We start from the raw sequence: 24,301 nt of genomic DNA on the forward strand, positions 1-24,301 counted from the left end.
TAACACAATAAAAAAAAAAAAAGAAAAAAACCTTTAGAGAGAGCTTACCATCTAGGGATCATTTAAACATGGGATTTACACACACATCCCTAAACAAAATCCATGAGAGATATTGTGGCCGTTTATTTTCCAAAAACGGCTGCAACCTTTCCGGTCCCAGTTGCTCTTCCAAAACTTTGGCAGTCCCCATCAAGAGGTGGGGTCTATGCTCTTTCCCTTGACCATGGGCAGGACTCTGTGACTGTCTCCATGGCTGCAGTGTGACAGACGTGACACTGCATGACTTCCAAAAGTAGGTCATGAATGATGATATGGCTCCTGTATGGTTCTCTCTCTCAAGGATTTCACTCTTGGAACCCGAACCACTCTGAGGAAAAACAGAGCACGTGGGGAGACCATGAAGAAATGGAGGTCTCCAACCCTCACCCCAGTTGAGCTCCCAGCCGACAGCAGAGCCAGCTTCTTAACCCTCTGACGGAGGGTTGAGACCCAACCACCCTGAGAGAACAGCGCCAGCGAGTGGAGCAGAGGCAAGCCTCCCCCATCTTGCACTGACCAGTTTGCAGATTCATGAGCAATATTATGGGGTTATTTTAAGCCATTACATTTTGAGGTGGTTTGTTATCTATGATAGTCAGAATGACTCAAATCAACCATAGAAGTTTGTCAAACTTCAGGATGTGGAGGACCTGCTGGCTGAGGCAGGCATTTGGGTTTCTATGGGAAGCCGTTAGAGGGTATTAAGCAGGAGAATGGCATGGGTCAATTAAATGATTCCCTGGCTGTTAGTGGTGTTTCCTGAAGCCCTACTCCTTCCTGAGCCAGTCACATCTCATGACTAGCCATGAGGACTCACCAAGAGACTATGATAAATGGCAATTTAAGGGAAAATTATGTTTAAGATGTATAATAAAATCAATAGCAATTTAAGGGAGAAAGTAATTCTTCAAGATTATCCATTTTGATATTTCTAAATAATACTGCATCAGTTTTTAGGATATGTCAAAACAAAGGGGGTAAAAGAACCCCCACATTCGCAGATAACAGAAAGGCATTTGTTTTCAGTAACATCACATCTTTGCAGAATGGTTGTAGTCCAAATTTTTCAGCAACCATCAAAAAAACTAAGAAGGATGTGTTTTCTTTTTCTTTTTTTTTTTTTTTTAAAGATTTTATTTATTTGTCAGAGAGAGCGAGCGAGAGCGAGCACAGGCAGACAGAGTGGAAGGCAGAGTCAGAGGGAGAAGCAGGCTCCCTGCAGAGCAAGGAGCCCGATGTGGGACTCGATCCCAGGATGCTGGGATCATGACCTGAGCCGAAGGCAGCTGCTTAACCAACTGAGCCACCCAGGCGTCCCAGAAGGATGTGTTTTCTGAATCTCAGTGTGCTGAGTTCTGAGGGCTGAATCATACAGGGAGTGTGAAATGTGTAAGGATAATTACTAGGGTGATGGAATATGGAGACAAAAAGATATAATAAAAGCCACTATTTTAGCATTACAAATGAATCTGAAAAGGGTGAAGAATTTCATTGTTTTGCAATTAGTACACAGGCCCTGATAAAATCTGTTTCCGACCTTTCCGAGGGACACGGGCAGTGTATACTGAATGTGTAAAATGGATGTGTGTCACAAAACAGATTTGTCCTTGCAAGGTAGCACAACAAAAACACAAATAAACCAAGAAATAAAATAATATTTTTAAAGTTCTGGCTGAAGAGCAAAAAGTCAGGCCTCCTAACTTGCAGCATGTCGTGGGGTACCTTTGCTCCCGTCTTTAGGTCTAAGGTGCTGTTTATAAAAGGGGGTCAAACTAGACAATTTCAGCTCAACCACTCTTGGAGACTCTTTTTCCTGTGTTCTTTCTAGCAGTAAACAAGGAAATAAACAGCATCCACATTTGACAGGGAAGCTCTTATAGAATACTTTGTAAAACAAACAAAAATGAAGACTTAATTTGTAATATGAATCATCTTCCCCCCAGGATTCTTCCCCAACCCATTTGTTTTTTGTTTAGATTTTCATAATCAGTGTTGTTATTAACTATTGCTAAGAGATGGAACTACTCTGAAATGTAGTAACTTGAAATAACCATTTTAATTTGCTCATGGCTTGGAAAGTCCATAGCAGCTCATCTCTCTAGAGCTAGAGTGATGGGGCAAGAGTCCCCACTTCCAAGATAGTCCCTCCACTCACATGGCTGGCATACCAGTGGGAGGCAGGCGGCAGGCTCTGCTGGGCCTCTCTGTATGGGTGCAGTGGTCTCAGGATAGTCAGGCTTCTAAAAGGACATGTGTTAGAAGAGACAGGAAGGGGGAGTTGTCAGTTTCTGAAGGCGGGGGCAGCCGTCTTCTACCAAATCCGATTGGTAAAGTTGCTGTAGAGCCCATCTCTCAGCACTCAAGGGGAAGAAATACAGACATCACCAACTGGTGGGAAGAGCGTAAAAAAATCTGGGATTGTTCTAAATCTACCTCAAAACAGATTTTTATATCGATACCGTTTTTATTTATTGAGTCTTGTTGGGCAGAGTGGCTCACTTAATTCTTTCCCTAACTCTATGAGATAGAGATCTTTATTATCCAAATATTACAGGTGAGGGAACTGAGACAAAGAGGTTAAACCACTGGCTCAAGGACACTCAGTTTTGTCAGCCAGGTTTTGAACCCAGGCAGTGTATGCATGTTAAATTAATGACTTAACTAGGCTACTTCATGTAATTATTAACAGAATGACAAAGCATATTGCAAGTGCTATGCCAGAGTGTAGACTTTCTCTATTTCAGGTAAACACCCCTTCTCAGGTGTGGATGGTCCCAGCTGCCTTTTTGCTGTGAGTCTATGGGTCCAGCTGGTGCTTATGGGTGAGTAAAGGGTTGCTGAAAGCCACCTTCTGCAGCGATCTTTCTTTCCTCACTGCATTATCTTGGTACCCTACTGGAATCTATTGGCTATAGATGAGTGGGTTTATTTATACACTCAGTTATATTCTTTTGATCGCTTTATCTGTCCATCCTTAAGCAAGTACCACATTGTACTGATAACTGTAACTTTGTAGTAAGTTTAGAAATTAGGAAGTGGAATTGAGTCTTCTTTATTCTTGCTTATTAAAATTGTTTTGGTGTTGTGAGTCCTTGGCAGTCCCTTACAAATTTTAGTCTTGTCAGTATCTGCCAAAAAGACAATGGAATTTGCATAGGAATTGCATTTAAAATATTGTTAAAATAGCAATATTCCCTAAGTTGATCTACCATTTTTAACAATATTAAGTCTTCGAATTCATGAACACAAGATGTCTTTCCATTTACTTAGGTAGTCTTTACTTTTTCAATGATGCCTTACAGTTTTCAGTGTACAAGTTTTATACTTTTGTTAAATTTACTCCCAAGTATTTTTTATTTTTCTGGATGTTATCATAAATGGAATTGTTTTAATTTCATTTTTGGATTGTTCACTGCAAGTGTATAAAGATACAATTGATTTTTGTATCTAGCAACCTTGCTGAACTTAATAGCATTAATACTTTTTAGGGTGGATTCCCTAGGTTTTTCTACATAAAAGGTCATGGGTCCTGTCATCTACAATAGTTTAACTTCTTTTCAATATGGATGTCTTTTTTTTTTTTTTCCTCCTAATTTTTCTGGTCTGAACCTCTAATACAATATTGAATATATGTAATGAGAGTGGACATCCCTGACTTGTTCTTGATCTTAGATGGTAAGTTTTCAGTTGTTCATCATTAAATATGATGTTAGCTGTGGGTTTTTCACAGACGCTCTTTATCAGGTTGAAAAAAATTTGCCCTTACTGTTTTTATCATGAGAAAGTATGGGATTTTTGTTAAATGCTTTTTCTCCATCAATGGAGATACACCAGTGGGGCCCTTCCTTTTATTGTATTGATACTATATTGTGTTTTACATTGATTTAATTTTGTATGTTGAAACTATCTTGCATTCCTTGGGTAAATCCCACTTGGTAATGGTATATAATGATTTTATGGCTTGATGGATTCTGACAGTATTTTTTTTTTTTTAAGTTTATTTATTTATTTGACAGATCACAGGTAGGCAGAGAGGCAGGCAGAGAGAGAGGAAGGGAAGCAGGCTCCCTGTTGAGCAGAGAGCTCAATGGGGGGCTCAATCCCAGGACCCTGGGATCATGACCTTAGCTGAAGGCAGAGGCTTAACCCACTGAACCACCCAGGTGCCCCTGACAGTATGTTTTTGATGATTTTTACATCTGTATTATAAGGGATATTCATGGTGTACAATACTTTTTAGATAGTGATAGATTCAGTAGGATTGGATTAAGAACTTTAACATCTATAATCAGAAAAGATATTGGTCTGTTGTGTTGTTTCCTTGTGATAGTTTTATTTGGTTTTAGTATCAACCACACAAAGTTGAGAAATATTCCTTCCACTTCTTAAGAAAAAAGTCAGTGAAAAAAGACTGGTAATTTATTTTTTTTTTTTTTAAGATTTCACTTGAGAGTGAGCGAGCAAGTGCACATGAGCAGGAAAAGGGAGAGGGAGAAACAGACTCCTGGTTTAATCTCAGGACCCTGAGATCAGGGCTGAGCTGAAGGCAGATGCTTAACCCAGGTGCCTGCAAGACTGGTAATTCTTTAAATATTTTGTAGAATTCATCACTGAAGTCCTTTGGTCCTGGGTTTCTCTTTTTGGAATTTTTAAAATTACTAATTCAATGTTTTTAGCTCTTATAGGTCTACTCAGATTTTTTTTGTTTTTGTTTTTTTTAAGATTTTATTTGAGAGGAAGAGAGAGTGCACCAGAAGGGAAAGGGGCAGAGGGAGAGGAAGAAACAGACTCCACACTGAGCAGGGGCCCTACCCTGATGTAGGGGTGCTGAGGGGGCCTACGGATGCAGGGCTCCATCTCAGGACCCTGAGATCATTATCTGAGCTAAAAGCAGCCACTTAACCAATGATCCACCCAGGTACGCCAGGTTCAGTGTATCTTCTTGAAACAGTTTTGATGGTTTGTCCTTCTAAAACTTTGTCCCTTTCATCTAGATTAGCAAATGTGTTGGTATATAATTAATCTTATTCTAATTTTGTTTATTTCTATGAAGTCAATAGAATGTCCTTTCTTCATTTGTGATTTCAGTAACTTGAGTGTTCTCATTTTTTTCTTGGTTATTCTCACTACAGATCTATCAATTTGTGTTCATCTTTTCAAAGGAAAAACTTTGTTGAATTTTAAAATCTCTAGTTCATTTATTTCTGCTCTAATATTTATTATTTTCTTTCTTTTGCTTGCTTTTGGTTTAGTCTGCACTCCTTTCTTCCAGCTTTTTAAGGTCAAAGATTAGGTTACAGATTTGACATCTTTCTTCCTTTTTTTTTTTTTTTCTAACTGTTTTCTGCTAGATTTCCCGGTAAGAACTGCTTTGACAGCATCTAAGTTTTGGAATGTTGCATTTCTGTTTTCCTTTACCTTGACATATTTTCTAACTTTTTTCTTGACCCATTGGTTATTTAGGAGTGCAGCCACCACAGCTCTCTTTAGGTAGCTACTTACATGGTATTTAACATTTGTTGCTTTCAACTTTTGTTGAATGTAAAGCAGGCCTCTTGCAGACAGCATACAATTGGATCACATTTTATATTCATTTCGTTAATCCCTATCTTATAATTAGAGTTTAATCTAGTTACATTTAATGTAATTACTGTTAAGGTAGGATTTATATCTGCCATTTTGCTATTCATTTTCTGTCTTTTTTGTTTCTCTAGTCTTCCATTCCTGGCTAATTTTGTGTTAGATATTTTCTAGGATGCCATTTTAATTCTCTAGTCTTTTCTTCTGTATCTTATAGTTATTTTCTCAGTGTTTGTCCTGGGGATTTACAACTAGCATTTTAATTTTTAAAAATCTAGTTCAGATTAATAAAAGAAAATTTCAGTACTACACAAACCTTTTATGTAATTCTATTTCCTGTACCTTTGTGCCACTGTCAAAAATTACATTTTTATGCACTGTATGCCTTATCAACATAGATTTATAATTACAGCTTTATGCAGCTGTCTTTTAAATCAGGAGTAAAAAGGAGTTACTAAAATACATTTATATCTTGCTTTTAAATTTACTTTGCTGTTACCTTTACTGTTGCTCTTTATTTCTTAGTGAATGTGAGTCATTGTCTAATGCTCTTAAGTCAGTCTGAAGGACTCCCTTTAGTATTTCTTGTAGGGCAGGTCTGCTAGCGACAAATTCTGTTTTTGCTAATTTGATAATGTCTTAATTTGTCCTTCATTTCTGAAGGGTAATTGTCCTGGATATAGAATTCTTGATTGACACCATTTTTCTTTCAGCAGCTTTAATATAGGTCAACCTACTACCTTCTGACCTCCATGGACTCTGATGAGAAACTAGCCATTAATCATATTGAGGATTACTTGTTCTTGAGTTGTTTCTTTTTGCTTTGAAGATTCCTGTTCTGTCTTCTGATAGTTTCTTTGGAATGTGTGTGGGGTAGATCTTTTTGAATTTGTTCTAGTTGGTATTGAGCTCTTTGAATTTGTACATTAACATTTTTTAAACTTGGTTAAATTTTCAGTCATGTTTCTTCAAATATCCTTTCTGTCCCCCTTTTCTTTTCTTCTTCTAGGACTTCCCTTATGTATATGCTAGTCTGTTTAATTGTGTCACATAGGTCCCTGAGACTATGCTTTTCCCCTCTTCCCAACAGATACATTCCTTACAGTGGACAGTCACCACTGATATATTTTCAAGCTCACTGATTCTTCTGCCTGCTCAAATCTAACACTGAGGCCCTCTATTTCAGCTATTATATTTTTCCAAATCCAGACTTTCCATTTGCTTTTTAACATGGAAATTTTTAAAAAAGGTTTTATTTATTTATTTGACAGAGTGAGAGACCATAAGTGGGGAAGCAGGATCCTTGTCAAGCATGGAAACCAATGCAGGGCTCGATCATGACCTGAGTCAAAGGCTTAACCATCTGAGCCACCCAGGTGCCTCTAAAATAAAACTTCTTAAAAAAGATTTTATCTGCTAATTATTCAAGAGAAAGAGAGAGAGAGAGAGAGAGAGAGGAAGAGTGTGTGTATGTGTGCAAGTGGGGGTGGAGAGTGGAGGGGAAGGAAAAGGAGGGGGAAAGAATCCCAAACGGACTTAATCCCATGACCCTGGGACCATGAACTAAACTGAAACTAAGAGTTGGCTGCTCAATCAACTGAGCCACCAAGGCTCCCCTAATATCTAATTTCTATATTATTTATTGATATTCTCTATTTGGTGAAGCATTTAAAAAATATTTTCATCTAATATTTTAGACATGGTTTCCTTTAGCTCCTTGAAAATAATTTGTGTAGTAAGCCCAATGTCCTTGAAGAAGGACAGGTGCTGTTCCTGTGTTTGGGCCATCCATTGTTTTTTTTGCAGATCATAATCTTTTGTTGAAAATTGGACATTTTAAATAACACAGCAACTCTGGAAATCAGGTTTTATCTCCCTCCCCAAGATTTGTTATTGCTACTTGTTATTTAGTGACTCTTCTGAAAGAATTCTATAAAGTATACTACTTTGTTATGTATGGCCAATGAAATTTTTACTCAGCTTGTTTAGCAGCCAGCTAATGATCAAACAGAGACTTCCTTAATCACCTGTAACAACAACAACAACAACAACAACAACAAATATCTCCTAGTTTTTGCAAAGGGGCTGTGTGTGAGTTAAGGCATGCCTTCAAACCTCAGCCTGGCAGCTGAAAATTGGCATTCACATCCTGTTTGTGCAGAGCCTCAAAATTAGCCATAGGTGAGAATACAGGGTTGTCTCAGTTCTTCTACTGGTGGCCACAGCTCTATGTGTGCATTCAGCATTCTAGATTCCTAGAACTATGCCAGAGCTTTCCAAAGCTCCATTGGATATTGATTCCCCCAGCTTTTCCTCTTAAACTTTGGTTAATCTATTGCTTGCCTCAGCTCTTACTCATCACCTAAAGCAAGTACAACATTAAAACTCTTGCCTATAATTGTTTCAACAAACACCTCCCCAGGGAGACTATTTTTCAAACTGGGTCCACTCTGACTTAGCTCAACTGCAGACAGACTTGGAAGTGAGGCATTCCAGGGAACCATCAGGCCAAATAATGGCAACTCTTTGGGAATGAGGCTTTGAACGAGCTCTAGCATTGTTTTCTTCTCTCTTGTGACTACTAACCTGCACCAGGAATGTGGTGTCAAGACTACTGCAGAGCTGGAATGAGGAATGCCACTAGAGCAAGTTAAAATGCCACAAAGGTCACTGTTGTGAGACTCAGAAGTTCTTTTCTCTGCCATTTTCACTGACATCTGCTGGTAAAAGCTATTTGACCATTTACAGTATCTATTCCTATTAGTCACCTAACTGCAGACAATTAATGGCCTTTCCCTCCATGCCCCCACGTATTTATTGGTACCTACAGGTGGATAATGACAAAGCTCTTCTCCAGAAGTCCCTATCCCTTGAATTCTCTTCATTCATTTTCTTGATTTTGGCATTTCTTAAAATGAGTATCATAACCACAGGCAACTCTTCTCTCATGTGTGCTAGGGCCTGACATCTTTGTGGTATACATAAGGGCTCAAAAGCAGGTTAACAAGAAGCAGGTCATCAAGTAAAAAATGCATTTTTATTATTTCTACTAGGTCTCAAACGTTACTCACAGCACTGCTGTTATTTTGGGTACCAGGAATGAACCAACTTCCTATTTTTGAGGGAGAGGAGCTTGGCCAGCTATTACATTGGCATGAAGCTCAAGTCTTGGAGCTTAGTGCTAAACTGTCCAATCCTAAGCATTGTACCACCTTCATTCCTAGTTGAAGGTGAAGAGATACATGCCATGGACTGGGGATGGCTGACCCAGCAGGCATCTAATAAACACTTTCAATCAATCCAGATCAAATGACAACCTCTCTCTATTCAAATGACAATCAATCCCTAGGTTGGCCCATGACATGCTTTTGGGTTAGGTAACCTCAGCAGAATCCTAAGGTTTGCTTTTGTGGATTAGCTCACCCTCTCAATCTACTTTTTCCTCTTTTATTAGTTTGTTACTTTAACATTCCTCCACTTCTCAGCAAAATCTGTGTTTCATGTCAGGATTTTTGTGTAATTCCCTAGTGTACAAACAGGCAAGGCAGTCTTTATCCTCAAGGATCTCCCCCAAATACCAATATCTCGAATAGTTATCCAGTTATTCTCACAAATCTTTCTTTGCAGAGTAATTACCATTATCTTTCTTGTCTGTCTCCTCAACTAAGACATAAGCTTCCTGATGGCAGGTACCTTACCAAGTTCACTGCTCTATCCCTGGTGTAGTTCCAGTATTTATATGGAACTTATCACAGGATATGTACTCAAGAAGTGTTTGCTAAAGGGCTAAATAGGTCTTACAAGTGAAAATGCAACTTTTCTTAAAGTTTAGAGAAGGATAAAAGAGGAAAAAATATGTTAAGATTAAATTACTGGCTTTTCTAATTAAGGAAATACTATTTCAGCCTGTACTTAGTCCTAAGTTAAGAAGAAGACCAATAAAAATCCTGTGAAGGGCAAGAGGAGAAAAAAACCACAAAGAAAATGAGGACATAAAAATGAGGAATGAAGCAGAGAAATGGAGACTTCTACAGGTGCTGGAGCGGGAGCGCCTGGCTGGCTCAGTCAGTGGAGTGTGCAACTCTTGATTTTGATTGTGGTTTGAGTCCCACGTTAGGTAGAGAGATTACTTAAAAATAAGATATTAAAAAAAAAAAAAAAACCAAAAAACAAGCGCTGGAGATGGGGAGATGGAGAAATGATCTAGACCAAGTGGAGTGCTTTATGGACCAGTGTTTTTTTTGTTTGTTTAGAAGTAGTCACTAGTCAAGCTTTACTTTCTATCTTACATTAGACTGGGCTCTGGTTTGGAACGGATGTCACAGTAAGACATAAGAGGACTGGTGCTACATGGTGCTACATTCTTGTGGAATTTTAGGTAAGGGAAAGGGAAGATTCTTCACCTTTGGAAAAGAGTAAATCCAATACCTTCTAATCAGTTCTGCACTGTCAAAGAACTTTCCAAGTCAAGATATATTTTTGCTACCCAGTTTCATATCTTAACTACCTACATGAGAAGGGATCCACAAGAAAGAATGAACTGGCAAAAAGCAAAGACTATCAAGAATGCCTACGGACAAACTAAAAACAATGACTGGTTGGCTCATCATTTCAGGGCTAAGTGAAATGTGGAAACTGAGCTCAAACTATCCTTCCCCAACATGCAGTGTCAAAATGGCCCCATCCAATTGAGGTTGGGCTTGGCCATAGGATTTGCTCTGGCCAGGGGAGTATTAGCAGATGTGATGCATGCAGAAGCATAAACTGTGTTTGTGTGATAAGGCTTGCCTTCTTGTGCTTTTGTCATCATCACGTAGAAGTTCTGGACAACTTCTGCAGTCTAGTCCAAGTCTGAAGAACAACACAGAGGGAGCAGACCCAAGCCTACCAGCCAACCTGCAAAAGCATGAGTGAGAATAAAGTTGAGATTTGGGGCAGCAATAGCAACTGAAACGTAAGTACACATTTTTCTCTTAGACTCATCCTAAGGGCAAATCTTGTTACCTCTTCCTTTACTGCTACATGTCCAGAATCTAGCATACTTTCTGGTAATTAGCAGATATGCAATAAACATCTGTTGTAGTCACATTTACGTTTCTTCTAATATTAGTGACTTAGGAGATCAAAACAGAAAGGAACTTACATAGTTTAGTTGTAAAGCAACTTCAAACTTCAAAAGTATCAATTTCAAAAAGGACCAGAAAACATGTTAGAGGTTGTTAGGTGGTTAAGAGTGTGGACTATGGAAATGACTGCCCAGATTTAAATCCAGGCTTTACAATTACTGGCCAAGTGATCTTGGGCAAATTACTTCACCTTTCTGCCTCATTCCTTATCTGTTAAATGGTACTATTAATAGTACCTATCTTCCCAGATAGTTGTGTGGATTAAGAGATGTATTTCAATTACTTACAACCTCACCCAGTACATGATAAACACTTAGAGGCATTCTGAGTTATTACCAGCATAAGATGATTTTGAGCAAGGTTATTAAAGTCCTCTTTGCCTGCTCTTCCAGTCACCTATTTATATTTTTGTTCTCACTTTTGTTATCTCATCTCTGTACATGTGTATAATTAGCTCTTTTGTAGGTTGGCATGGTCTTTTTGTGCTCTGAAGTGTTAAATGCTGACACCTATTCCATCCTCTCTCTTCCACCAACCCATTTTGCAAACTACTGATTTTGTTCTTTTCACCTAAGATGGTATTTGCCCCTTTCTCCACCTGCTCAAAGCATAGCTGACATTCCTCAGTGCCCAGCCTAAATGTCATCTTTTCCAGGAAGGCCATTCTGATCTTTTCCAAAGTCATCTTTCTCTGATCTTCCTTAGCAGTTCATCTCTACCTCAATTACAATTTTATACTTTAAATTTTCAGGTGTATGTCTTTCCATGAGAAGACTATAACTCCTAGAGGACACCACAATTTCTAGGCTCACTTTCTGCCCACTCCCACCCTCTAGTATATGGCAGGCAAGCAATAAGTAATTGTTGAATGAATGTATTTGAGAAGCCCACATAGATTCATCTAAATTTTAAGTTTTTTATTGAGAAGCCATCAAGTTTTCAAAGAAAGGTTAAAAACTCATTGGAATACTACACATTAAAAGAGAAAGAAGTTTACATATAAAAAAGAAAGACACTTGATTTATTGCATTAAAAAACTTTATTTCATTTAAAAGGTCCAATATAAGCCAAATTAAACCCCAAATTGACGGCTATACTTAGAGCTCCTGAACTAAATGGCACTGTTTGAGTTGAGTGTCTTGTTAAAGGAGGTCATTTGCTATTACCACCATTTCCCCCAAAGTAGTTCTAGAACAGAAGCTGGTATTATTATAATACACATCAGATATTTCAGATGTCATCTTTCATGCAGAGGTTAAAAAAGCAAACAGGCTTTTCTGTTCTGTTTGAGTATAAAAACCACTATAGAGCAGGGCCTGAATGCTTTTGACATACAAGGTGTAACTATAAAGGAACTTACTGTGCTGCTGTGTTCATTCACTGAAGTTGTCCAAGTACGTACTCCAACAATACTAGGGCTGTTCAAATACTATTTGGACCAGTAGCTTGGGATTTCCCTTCATTAGGTGCAGACCAAAGGAAGTGGCTGATCAAGCTGGGGATAGACTATCACAAAATGCGATCACAAAGCAAAGAAACAGACTTCCTAGTGGGCAAGCGATTGAAAGAGCCACCTCACAAATATTTTCAGTAATAGCATCATTTACATAAAGTGATGCAAGATTTAAGTTCTGCCATGTGTGAGGACAAGTTAAAAACAGCTTATTACTTTATAGCTACACCTTGGATTTTATTAGATGGGTAAATCTGTGTTTAATGAGTCCTTCTGGAAATCACTTCAGCAGGTAAGTCAAACAGCCTATAAAAGAGAAGACATGGCAGAAGGCGTGAGATTCATCCTTCCAACATTTTCGTGTTCTCTTGGAGGACAGAGACCCGGGCCCAAGGACAGAAGTTACCAGGAGGGAGGCTTCAACTCCATCTAAGGAAGACCTTTCTAACAGTTAGAGCTGCTCAACAACTGAATGGACTGCTTGGTGAGGTAGAGTCACTGGAAGTGTTCAAGGTGGAAAGATCACCCTTGTAGAAGGGACTCCTGCATTTGTTAAGAGGTTAGACTGGATGAACCTCAGGTCTCTTTCAATTCTGAGATTCTAGAAAATTCCCTCAGGGAATTCAGAAGAGAATTCCTAAAAGGAAAGAGAAAGCACACATATGTATACTTTTAGAATCCTCGAGTTTTTTTTGTTTTTTTTTTTTTTCGTTTTTTTTTCAAAAGGTACAATAGAAAATGTAGTCCACTGTCTTTAAAATGCAAATTCACCTTCCTACCACTAATAATTAGGAAGGGTCCATTATGACTTCTTTATATTATAAAGAAAAGATGGAGGATTACATTTATAATTTCTGTAAATATTTTAGAAAAAATGCTTAAAATCTAGTAGTCAATGCCCTAGAAACTTTATAGATTTTTAGGTAATATGCACAGATACAAATACATTATTCATTAAATACAACTCACATCTGTGTTTTATTATACTCTAAAATATACAGGAATCTTGATGTACTGAAAGAGTGCAAGTAAATACAGTATTCAAGCAGTCACTATTTCTATGTACATGCTCATTAATTCTTCAAAAACCCCACAAAATTATCAAATAGATCAAAATACTGTTCTGTGTTTTCACACTTTATATTCAGAAAAACCAGCTGAAATTTACAATGTCATAAGGTTTCCAGTTTCACAATACAAAAAGGATAAAATGAAATTGGGTATCATTTTGTGAAAATTTATGGAACTTTATCCAGATCTGTAAGACCCCCTAAATATGTGAAATCATTCTTACTGGGAAAGTGACAGTTACAGTAAAAGCAGAACCTTATCAATTGTCATTTAAAAGCCTAAATGTCAGCCTTTCTCTATTATTTGAAAGGCAATTTTCCAATTCAGCAGGCAATTGCTTCTTTCCCCAAGTAGTAGCTTGTTTAAATCTGAATAGGACCCAATACAGAAATGCCTTCCAAGAGACGGATAATGTTAACTTATCAATAACAAGGGATTTTTTTTTCCTTTTTGATTATTCACTAATCAATGAAAACAAAAATCCCCCAATCCATTGTGGAGGCACAAAAGTTAACATAAGTGATGAAGGTGTACCATCCAAAGTAGCAAGGTCAAAAACTCCATTCCCAGGACCACTTAAGCTGCAACAGGGTGAAAATAATCTATTTTTTGATTTCATGAAATTTTCTTCTAGGAAATTCTTTACATTTTCAAACAAAAATAGTTCAATTTTAAATCTAAACCATTCAAAACTGGGCAACGATGGCCTGACCTCAATATATCTCATGCCTACATCACAAGTATTTTCACCCTGACTGCACTCAGTCAGCTGGTTTTTAATTCTAATATTATAAAAGTTGGAATTTTTAAATTTTTATGTAAAAGAAAAAATGTAAAAATACATCTGCTTTCTCTCATGGTTTAATACAGTATTCGAAGGCTTTCAGATGTTTTCTTTAAAAAAAAATCAAAATTTAAAACCAAATCTCAGCTTCATTTTTCAGAAATATTAAAGTTTGGTTTAGATAATGTCTCATTTCACCTATTCTGGTTTCCACAAAATGGCATTCTATTAAAAACTTTTAAGTTACTTGGTCCTTTGGCAATTTGCTGTGCACATAATGCCTACTGTATCAAACTTTTATTGCCCTTAAATTTAGTTGTAGTTTTACTGGTAAAATTTAAATCTAGTGTTCTTATCTCTTCTTTAACAATAGTGTTGCTTGTGTAAGCAGGTTAGGGTGCACAGTGTCCCAAATTATTCCTGGCACTGCAAAACCAAATTAAACAATTCCACAAAGTAACTTGACATCAAAGTGTTTTCCTCTGGTCAAGTCTATTTCAAGATTCTAGAAGTTCCTTTTGCAAAACTTGCCTTTAAAATTCTTCTTCCTAATGTCATCACATTTCTCTTATTTGCTCACTCTGCGATCTTCCCTCTTAGGTTGCATTTATAACTTGAATCAGAAAGTGCCTTTTTCCTGAAAAAGCACAGTCTGAAGCGTTAGTGTCCGAACTCCTCACTCAAACCTCTGGCTCGGCCTCTTAGTAGGTCTCGGAATCAGAGTCATTGAGCTCGTCCACATCGGTGTATAAGTACTCCTGTTCCCCACCAATGTTGTTGAAACTGCAATAGGAGCTAGGTTCATTCCTCATGATGGGCAAGGCTTCAAAGCTGACTGTTTTTGAGGTGTTGGTGTAACGATTAATGGCGTTGAAAGTCAGGGATGATAAAGGGCTACTTGATGAGACAGGCATCATGGTGGCCAAAATGAGAGCGAGGCAATCAGCCACATCCTTGTTGGGGGCACAGGCCAAAGCTGGGGTATAGCCTAGAATTAGAGATAAATTTCAGTAATTAAAAATCAGGAGATAAGATAATAAGCCCAATGGCCTGTAGTTCTAGACAGTTTAAATTACTTGGCTTATGATAAATTGGTTTAATAGAATGATTCAGAAATTTCCAATCAGTAGAAAAGAGTAAAGTCCTAGAAATTTAGGGTGGGAGGAGGATATGTGTGTGTGTGTGTGTGTGTGTGTGTGTGTGTGATGTTACAGAAAAGGAAACTGAGGCCCAGAGATGGATGATTTCTCCAAGATCTCAAAACTTACCCATAACCACCTAAATTCACAGAAGATACAGAACTAAAATTAAAACAAACAAACAAACAAACAAATAAAAACCCTTAGATTGATCAAGCTTGCTTCAGAGTGGTGAAAGAGTCTTAGCAATTTGTAGTTATATTTAGTGCTACATACTGAGAAATCTAAATGTGTACAGATTCATGAAGAAGCACTGAACAGGTGCTCAAAGATGTGTGTTCAATGAATAGAATGACACTTGGCCATTGATCAACTTTTCTCTTAGGGACACAGAACACTGAAGAAAAACAGGAGATAAACAGGTAAACTTTAAAAACTCCTAAGTCAAGGGGCGCCTGGGTGGCTCAGTGGGTTAAGCCTCTGCCTTCAGCTCAGGTCATGATCTCAGGGTCCTGGGATCGAGCCCCTCATCGGGCTCTCTGCTCAGCAGGGAGTCTGCTTCTGCCTCTCTCTCTCTGCCTGCCTCTCTGCCTACTTGTGATCTCTATCAAATACATAAAATCTTAAAAAAATAAATAAATAAACATGAATGTAACCACTATCCAGATTAAGAAAGAGAGTATTTCCAGCAAACCAGGAGCTCCACATGTCCCTTCACTATCCCTTTTCTCTTCCATAAAGGTAACTACTATCCTCAATTATATGGTAATCATGGCTGTCCTTTTCGTTTTAGTTATATTCAAAAATGCTATAGTTTAGTTCTGACTTTTCCTGAACTGAATATAAATGGAATCATATATATATATTATTTTATATCTGACCTCTCTCACTTAACATTATGTCTGTGAGATTTATCCATGTTGTTGTATATAACTATAGTCAATTCATTTTCATTGTTTATACATTCCATTGTTGTGATTATACCATAGTTTAGTTATCCATTCTAGCTACTGGACATTTGGCTGTTTCCTGTTCTCTTATATATTTTTATCCATGCTTTATTAGCCTTGAGAAGGAAGAAATATTTTTTTCCCTTCAAAACTCTCCCCCTTTTTAAGGGTCAAAGGGAACAACTGATGTTCCTGCAAACTTGGCAGGAGTGACTGAAGGGTGTGCATTTATTTTATTTTTTTTTAATTTTTTAAACATTTTATTTATTTGACAGACAGAGATCACAAGTAGGCAGAGGGGCAGGCAGAGAGAGGGAGGAAGCAGGATCCCCGCCCAGCAGAGAGGCCAATGCGGAGCTTGATCCCAGGACCCCGGGATCATGACCCGAGCCGAAGGCAGAGGCCCAACCCACTGAGCCCCCCAGGCGCCGCGGGTGTGCATTTTTAAATTAAACCCTGTTTACTCAAAATGGAAGAGCTCTTTCAAGAGTTCTTCTCTAAGTCTGAGGGTGCCTGCTGGACTACAGAACAGGCAGGCAGAACAACCCTTTAGACACGCCATGATGCCCTGGATCAGATTTAAGGGTGGAGGGGGAGAAGAGTATCTCAGAAGTGTTCTACAGTTGGAATATGACAAAAAGCAGGCTCCTCTCCTCTGCATGGAGTTGACAGGGTCAGCTAAAGAGAAAAGTAAGAGAAGCAAATTGCCTCAGGATGAGGGTCTAATCTATCCCATGCAGGTATAAAATATTTTGTTCCTCCAGAAAATCCATGGAAATATATTGCTATGACTTGTCAACTCTGGGTCCTGATTACTATTTCACATTGCGAAGTGTGTTAGAAGATACCCAGGTGGTCACAGATGACCTTCGTTATCATGTTATATTATCCCTTTTATTTATAAGGAAAAAATATAAAAAATATTGAAAATTATCAACAAAGATCTGAATACTAGCTAATGATTCCGAGTCTCATTATGTGGCCAAATATATAAAGTTAGCATTTTAGGCTGCTCATTTTACTCTCTATATAGAGAGTATTTCCAGAGTAGCTGTATTTCCAGAAATTGATTTACTGAAAATGAAAATTTCTTTTAAAACTCTGTAGTCTGAACTTACAGGTGTTATCATTCACTTCTTTGGATCTCATGACTATACATACTTATGATTCCCAAATCTTTATGTCCAACCTAGATTTTGCTTTTGGTCTCTAGATCCGTATGTCCCATTATCCACTTGGGAGCTTCCAGTGAAATTTTCTCGTGCCCCTGTATGAATCTAGCTCTTACTCCTACTTTCCAGTCTTAAACAATGGCACTCCCATCCACACAGCACTCCAAGCCAGGAGGTATGAGACTTCTTCTCTCACAAAGTACCAATGATTCCCTCCATAAGATCTCTAGAAACATTTATATCTTTTCATCTCCAGTGTCTCTACCTTAATTCTGGTTACCACCTTCTCTCACCTGCAAACAATTTGTTTTCCCATTCTAATCTTGCTCTCTCCTTCAGACTAACTGCTAACTTCCCAGTGCACAGATCCTTTGCCACTTAATCTAAGAGGCTCTGGCACAACTCCAATTTTTACTGGTCCTGTGCTCTATCTCTAAATATGCCACTCTCTCTGCTTAGAAAGCTCTCTCCCCACTCTCTTACTTGTCCTTTAAATTTCGGCTTACAGGCCCCCCTTTTTTGGGGTTGGGGGATGCCTTCCCTGATCCTGTAAGAAAGACTTCAAACACTCTCTTACCTGTTCTCACAGCATTTTAAGTTTACTCCAAATGAACCACTTTCAGTGCATTGTAACAGCCTGTTTATACTCTGCATTTAAAGAAGTAGCCAGTCTTACTCTATACATCCTATCTTCAGAACGGAGCATAGTGCCTGGCACAATCACTCACCCAGTAAATAATCACTCATCATGTCCAGGAACTCTCCTAAGCACTTAGAATATAACAGTAATGCAACTGATACAGACTCCCTGGCACTGTGGAGCTTCTATTCATTCTAGTGGGGGAGACACACAATTGACATAATAAAAAATTAAATTATATATAAATAGATATATAAATGATATAAAATGTATATATATATTATATATAAAATATATAAATTATATATAATTATATAGATATATAAATATATCTATTTGAAGATAAGCTTTATGGAAAAAAAGAAAGCAGAAAAGAGCAGGATGATAAGGACTGAGAATGCTGTGGCAGAGGTCTATAACAGGTGTAGTATAAATCGGTTCACCACAGGCTTTACTAAGAAGATAAAACTTGAGTAAAGATTTGAAACAGTTAAGGAATTTACTCAAAGACTTGCTTGAGGACAGAGTGTTCCAGGCAGAGAAAGTAGCCAGGATAAAGATCACAACGCACATAGATCCCTGGTGTGTAGGGGCTGGCATGACAGAATGGAGAGAAGAAAGAGTAGGAGATGAGGTTAGAGAGGAAATAGGGCAGTGGACTAATCATGAAGGGCCTTGAAGATTACTGTGAGTCAAGTGAGATTCAAATGAGTAGTATCTTGTCACATATTTTGAAAGGATCCAGGCCAGGGTGGTAAGCATAGAAAAGGTGGAACTACTGGAGGTAGATCAGTAGTATATGAAGGATTGTACACTGGGTATGAGAAAGAAAAGTCAAGAACTCCAGGTTTTTGTCCTGAACAATTACAAGGATGGGATCATTACAACTGAGATCAGGAAGCTGTGGGGAGAACAGGGTTGGCAGGGAAAGAAGAGTCAGTTCAATTCTGGAGGAGTTGGGTTTGAGCTGTTTATTAGATACCCACATAGTACTGTCAATTAGGCAGCTGGATCTGCAAAGATCACATTTATATCTGGAGATATAAATCCAGAAATTCTCAGCATGTACATTGTATCAAAGAACCAAAGGACTGGATATAGATAGGGGAAGCAAAAAGAACCAAGGACCAAGTCCCAGAGCCCTCAAATATTAAGAAGTTAGGAAGAAACTTCACAAAAGAAACTGAGAAGGAATAATGAGTAACACCGGGTGAAAAACAAAAAAAAGTGTTAAATCCTAAAAGCCAAGTAAACAAAGTTTAACAAAGAAAAAAGTATATACCTGAAACTCTAATGTTGCATGTTAATTATGCCTCAATTAAAAAATTATAAAAAAAAAATTTCAGTCCCAGGGAATCTGGCTACTTAATCCAACCATCAAAACAGCAAAGTTACAAACCCTCACCCAGTTATCAATTGAAGGAACCAGGCATTTATGAATGAAGGCAGACTGTGTTCACCTACAGAAGGATACAGTAATCAAACCAAATGACTCTCCCTCTTACCCCAACCTAAAGTGATCTGTACCTATTTATCCATGTAATAGTGTGCAGTATAAAAGAAAATATGGAGATTATTTGGGAGAAATATTGGACACTTGCTATGGCAGACTGCAACCTGCACATCCCTAGGTACTCCCTTATATCCTGTATATTTTAAATTCTATATTAAAACCCTTATTCATGTAAAAAAAAAAAAAAAAGAAAAAGGAATAATCAATTGTGCCAAATTCTGAAAAGTCAGGTACAACGAGAATTTAAGAAATGACTCAATATTGTGGAGATCACTGGTGATCTTGAGGACAGTGTACCAGTGTGGTGGGGGCAAAGAAGTGGTGGCAGCAAAGATCTGACTTGGTGAGGGGTCTCAGAAGAGAGTAAGAGAGGGGAAGGTGGCAGCACAGCCACCTCAAGTCAACACTTGAGTAACTGTGCTGCAAAGGGGTACAGTTTTGCACACTTGAGTAACTGTACTGCAAAGGGGTACAGTTTTGCAGTACTTGTACTTGTGGAATAGTTAGATTAATGGGATTTTTTTTTTTTTTTTAAAGATTTTAAGAGAGAGTGCATAAGCCAAAGGGAGGGGCAGAAGGAGAAGCAGACTCCCCAATGAACAGGAAACTTGATCCCAGGACCCCAAGAACATGACCTGAGCCGACAGCCCCTGACTGAGCCATCCAGGTGCCCCTTATATAGAAAATATTTTAAGATGAGGGAAATAATGTTTATACACATGGGAATAATCTAGGAAGGATCCTACAAAAAGTCCTGACCTGAATCCAAGGCAGATGCTTAACCAACTGAGCCACACAGGCATCCTTGAAGATTAACTTTAGATAAGAACCTGGCTCTTAAGGGCCTTGATAAGTATTTGCTGACCGAACAAATTATCTGAATACTAAGATGAATGAAGGTGGTAACATTAAACCAGGTAGTAAAATTCAGAAGTTTATCTCTTATACAGACTCTTCTTATTTTTCTTGCCCTATTCCCTTTGCCACATGGTATTATTCAATATTAATTTCAGCTCTCCTCTTTAACCAACACAAAATATCCACATTTATTTCACTTCAAATATGAATAGGAAAATAAAACCTTCAGTAAAATATAGGTTAAGGAAAAATACATAACTACTTACCATTTTCATCTACTGCAAGCACACTTGCTCCTTTCCCCAAAAGTTCCTGAACCACCATTGTCAGCCCATTTCGGGCAGCAACATGCAGAGGTCTGTGAGAAAAAAAAATACATGTGTACACACACACACACACACTTTCTTTTGCAATTCTGGTTGTTGAAGGGCATTTTTGCTAAGTTGTGATGACCCAGAAATATAAAATTGAGGAACCCAATCCTAACAGCAATATAGATGGGAATGGGGGACAAAATCAAAGTGCAGAGTGCGCTGCCAAACCCTCCAACGTGCATAAACATAGCACTATCCCCTGACCCCAGAGCCATCTATCTTTACAAATACCTTTTGTTTGCTTCCTTCTAAGACTCAATGGTTAAAAAGGTTTTACTAAATAAACTGCATTCTTAAGTTGTTTTAAAAAATAATGTTGGCAAATACATAGAATATACAATAAAACACACTAATTGAAATAGTACAAATTTCAATAGGCTTTGAAAAAATTTACAGGTTCTGTGGCTAGTTTTTGGACCCTCAAGAGATCTGACATGTGAATGGGAACCAGTACTATAATTTATTTATTTTTAAACCAAGACTCAACATAAAACAGCAAATGGAAAATGCAAGAGAAAAATGGGAGACTCTGATCTAAGATCTAAGGGGTCACTTGAAAGACAGCTGTTCACATTAAGAACTTCATTCTTTCTGAAATCTCTCTAGTTTATAGATACATGTCAAGTTTTTTACCTCATTTATTGCTGGGATCAAATAACATTATTCTAGTCGACTTTCATAAAACAGGTTTACACCAGACTGAAAATACTCACGTTTGCAAGGCTGCATTGGTTGCATTGATGAGGTTTCTATCTGTTATCTTTTCCAGTATTAACAAGGCACTAGTTTCATGACCCTAAAATTATGGCAAATAACTCTTAAAAACTTAATTATCATTAAAGATAAATATACAAAATCAATAAACCTCAACTGTTGTTCATACAATATGTACATGACCATATACATGCCACAGATATTTTTGGCTAACAATGCCTTGAATATTTGTCTGAATGTGTTGGTGGAATAGGGTTGGGGAGAGGACAGGAATATTTAAGTTTGGAGAGATTACATTTAGACTTACACTCCAAAACTTACTTGGCCCACTGGAGACTTTGATATATCATGGTGCCTAACAGGACAGTTAATTCCCCCCCCCCCCCAAGAAATCTGATGCCAGTGATCAGTAGAGAGGTTTCAATCTCTAGCTTTGTTCACTTCAGTGCAGTAGGAAAGCTTTACTAAGTTTGGGGGAAAGGCCACTATTAATATAAACAATGAAAACATACCCTTAAAATGTGTACCTACCTTGCTGCAAGCCAAATGGAGGGCGGTGTTTTTACTGTTATCTTGTAAAGTCAGATCTGCACTAGCACTGCTAACCAGCATCTCTGGCAGGAAAAATTACATCAAGTCTTATATTTACGAACACATATCTTAGATTACTAATAAACTCACTGTAGAGAAATATAAAGATACAAAACAACAATATCCCTCTAGTGAAAGTTTAAGAAAAATACTGTAACCTAAAATATACACACTGTATCATCAGGTTATCCTGTAAGTCACAGACACAATGGCAACATTTATGCTGCGAGAGTTTACTAAATTTCAAATAATGCCTTAAACACTCTGGATTCATACTCTCACAATAACCCCACAAAGTAGGCACTGTTACTTTCCTAAACTTCAAAAATGAAAAAATTGAGTCATAAGGTCACTTAATTGGTAGAACTAGGACTCATATGCTGTCCATCTAACTCCAGAGACAGGGTCTTTACCATTATCCTACACTGCCTTGCTATAGTAAGACTGTTTAATCAGCAAGGGCAAATGAAAACATTTTGGCTCTAGATAAAAATGTGGGTTGAAAGCATGCTAGAGGTTTTAAATCTCAGGAGATAACTGTGGCAAATTTGACAGAGTCAGAAGGCTTGGGATCTAAGTTTTCCATAAGTTAAACACATATAAGCAATATAGTATTTATAGCATTAGAATAATACAAGCCTTAACCAGTGTCTTTACCAACTGTATTTGTCTGTCCATTTTCTGCTGCCATCATGAGAGGGGTTTTCCCAGAAGAGTCTATAGAATTAACTTGAGCATTATGGCTGAGAAGCAGCTGTAAACACTCTACATGGTCTGTGAAGGCGGCCGCATGGAGAGGGGTTCTGTAATACAAAGAAAAAGGGAGATTTCACTAAATCTGTTGGTCTCATAGTCTAGAAAAAATTATTCCTGAATTTATGACAAGTAATTTCCAAGGGTTTACATATTAGGCTATAAAATCATTGCCTCGATACAAATAGGCTTAATGGAGCTTAATAATTTCTGCCAGAGTAATTGGTATTTGATAATATAAAAGGCCCTTAATTAAACTAGTACAACATAAAATTGCTAAACAAAATTACATCACCAAGGAAATTTGAGAAGAAATAAATCCTGACCCAATATTGCCACCTGTTACAACTGGTGGACTCTTTTCCAGCCTTTATTTATATTTAGAAAACTATTAAATTTATTAATAATCATCTTTGGTAACAAACATACCTTTAAGGAGAGGGAATCTTACATTTTACAAATTTTAAAGAGGAAGACTGGCTAAAAATCGTAATAAAAAAGCCTTTTATAATGAGAATTATATATATTGCATATCAATATTAATTACATATATAATTATGTAATTTATAATACATTATAAACATTAAGATTTTATGACAATTTATACTTCCAAATATAAAAATCAACTTTTACTTAATAATGGGTTCTCTGTTAATTCTTCCACATAATCTAGTAGTTAAATTTTTTTTCCTATTGCAAGTCAAGCTATTTCCTAGGTAGTTGAATTCCTACCTTCCTTTTGAATCTGTGGCGTTCACGATGCTGGCACCTAAAGTATCAATTAACATTTCAGCAGCACCTTCGTTGTCATTTATCCTGTGTAAGGTAACAAAGTGATCACTCTCACAGCAATGGTGTATTTCTTATATGGTCAAAGCAAATCTGATTCACCTGCCTTTACTTACACAGCACAATGCAAAGGACTGAAAGCATTTCCTTCCATTTTTTGGAAAACTTCCTGTTCTAAAAGAAGTTCTACACATGTCTCATGACCTAAACAAGTAAATGAGAATCAGATATTAAAATCCAAAAAAGGTAATTGCCCAAATGTACCCACATATCCCTAACACAAATAAGAAAAAACTTCACGTGGATTAAAACTAACTGAGCTCACTGAACGCACTAAACATCACATCTCTAGCAGTTTTAAAATCCAAATTACGACCTCAAGACCTGAAATTCAGAAGCTTCTTGTAATTTTATAGCAGTTTATTACTGATACAACAAATATTCGTTTTGTGGGGAAAAAATTTACTCTCACTATTCTTTTTATGATGACCAGTTAAAGATATTCAGTCATTTTTTAAAAAAGATTTTATTTATTTATTTGACAGACAGTGATCCCAAGTAGGCAGAGAAGCACGCAGAGAGAGAGGAGGAAGCAGGCTCCTTGCTGATCAGAGACCCTGATGTGGGGCTCGATCCCAGGACTCTGGGATCATGACCTGAGCTGAAAGCAGAGGCTTTAACCCACTGAGCCACCCAGACGCCCCTATTTAGTCATTTAAAAAAAATGTCCTATATAGCCTAATATAACTTTAAAA

The 24,301-nt window shown here is 37.6% G+C and overlaps 1 protein-coding gene across 9 annotated transcripts in view; it reads right to left on the reverse strand.

Moving 5' to 3' along the window:
• Window positions 1-11,765: 11,765 nt before the first annotated feature.
• ANKRD28 (ankyrin repeat domain 28) overlaps window positions 11,766-24,301 on the reverse strand; it is a 211,461-nt gene continuing 198,925 nt past the window's right edge. For all 9 annotated transcript variants that reach the window (XM_013046349.2, XM_004773550.3, XM_004773552.3 and 6 more), the window contains 7 exons: window positions 23,663-23,750; window positions 23,490-23,573; window positions 22,662-22,807; window positions 21,945-22,027; window positions 21,413-21,495; window positions 20,592-20,683; window positions 11,766-15,041 (listed from right to left, as the gene is read on the reverse strand). In XM_013046349.2, the coding sequence (XP_012901803.1) occupies window positions 14,755-15,041; window positions 20,592-20,683; window positions 21,413-21,495; window positions 21,945-22,027; window positions 22,662-22,807; window positions 23,490-23,573; window positions 23,663-23,750 (863 nt within the window). In that variant the 3' untranslated portion in view covers window positions 11,766-14,754. The remainder of the gene's footprint in view (window positions 15,042-20,591; window positions 20,684-21,412; window positions 21,496-21,944; window positions 22,028-22,661; window positions 22,808-23,489; window positions 23,574-23,662; window positions 23,751-24,301) is intronic.

This window comes from Mustela putorius, unplaced genomic scaffold (assembly GCF_011764305.1).
Source record: "Mustela putorius furo isolate JIRA1106 unplaced genomic scaffold, ASM1176430v1.1 tig00003834_pilon_pilon_pilon, whole genome shotgun sequence".
NCBI lineage: Eukaryota > Metazoa > Chordata > Mammalia > Carnivora > Mustelidae > Mustela > Mustela putorius.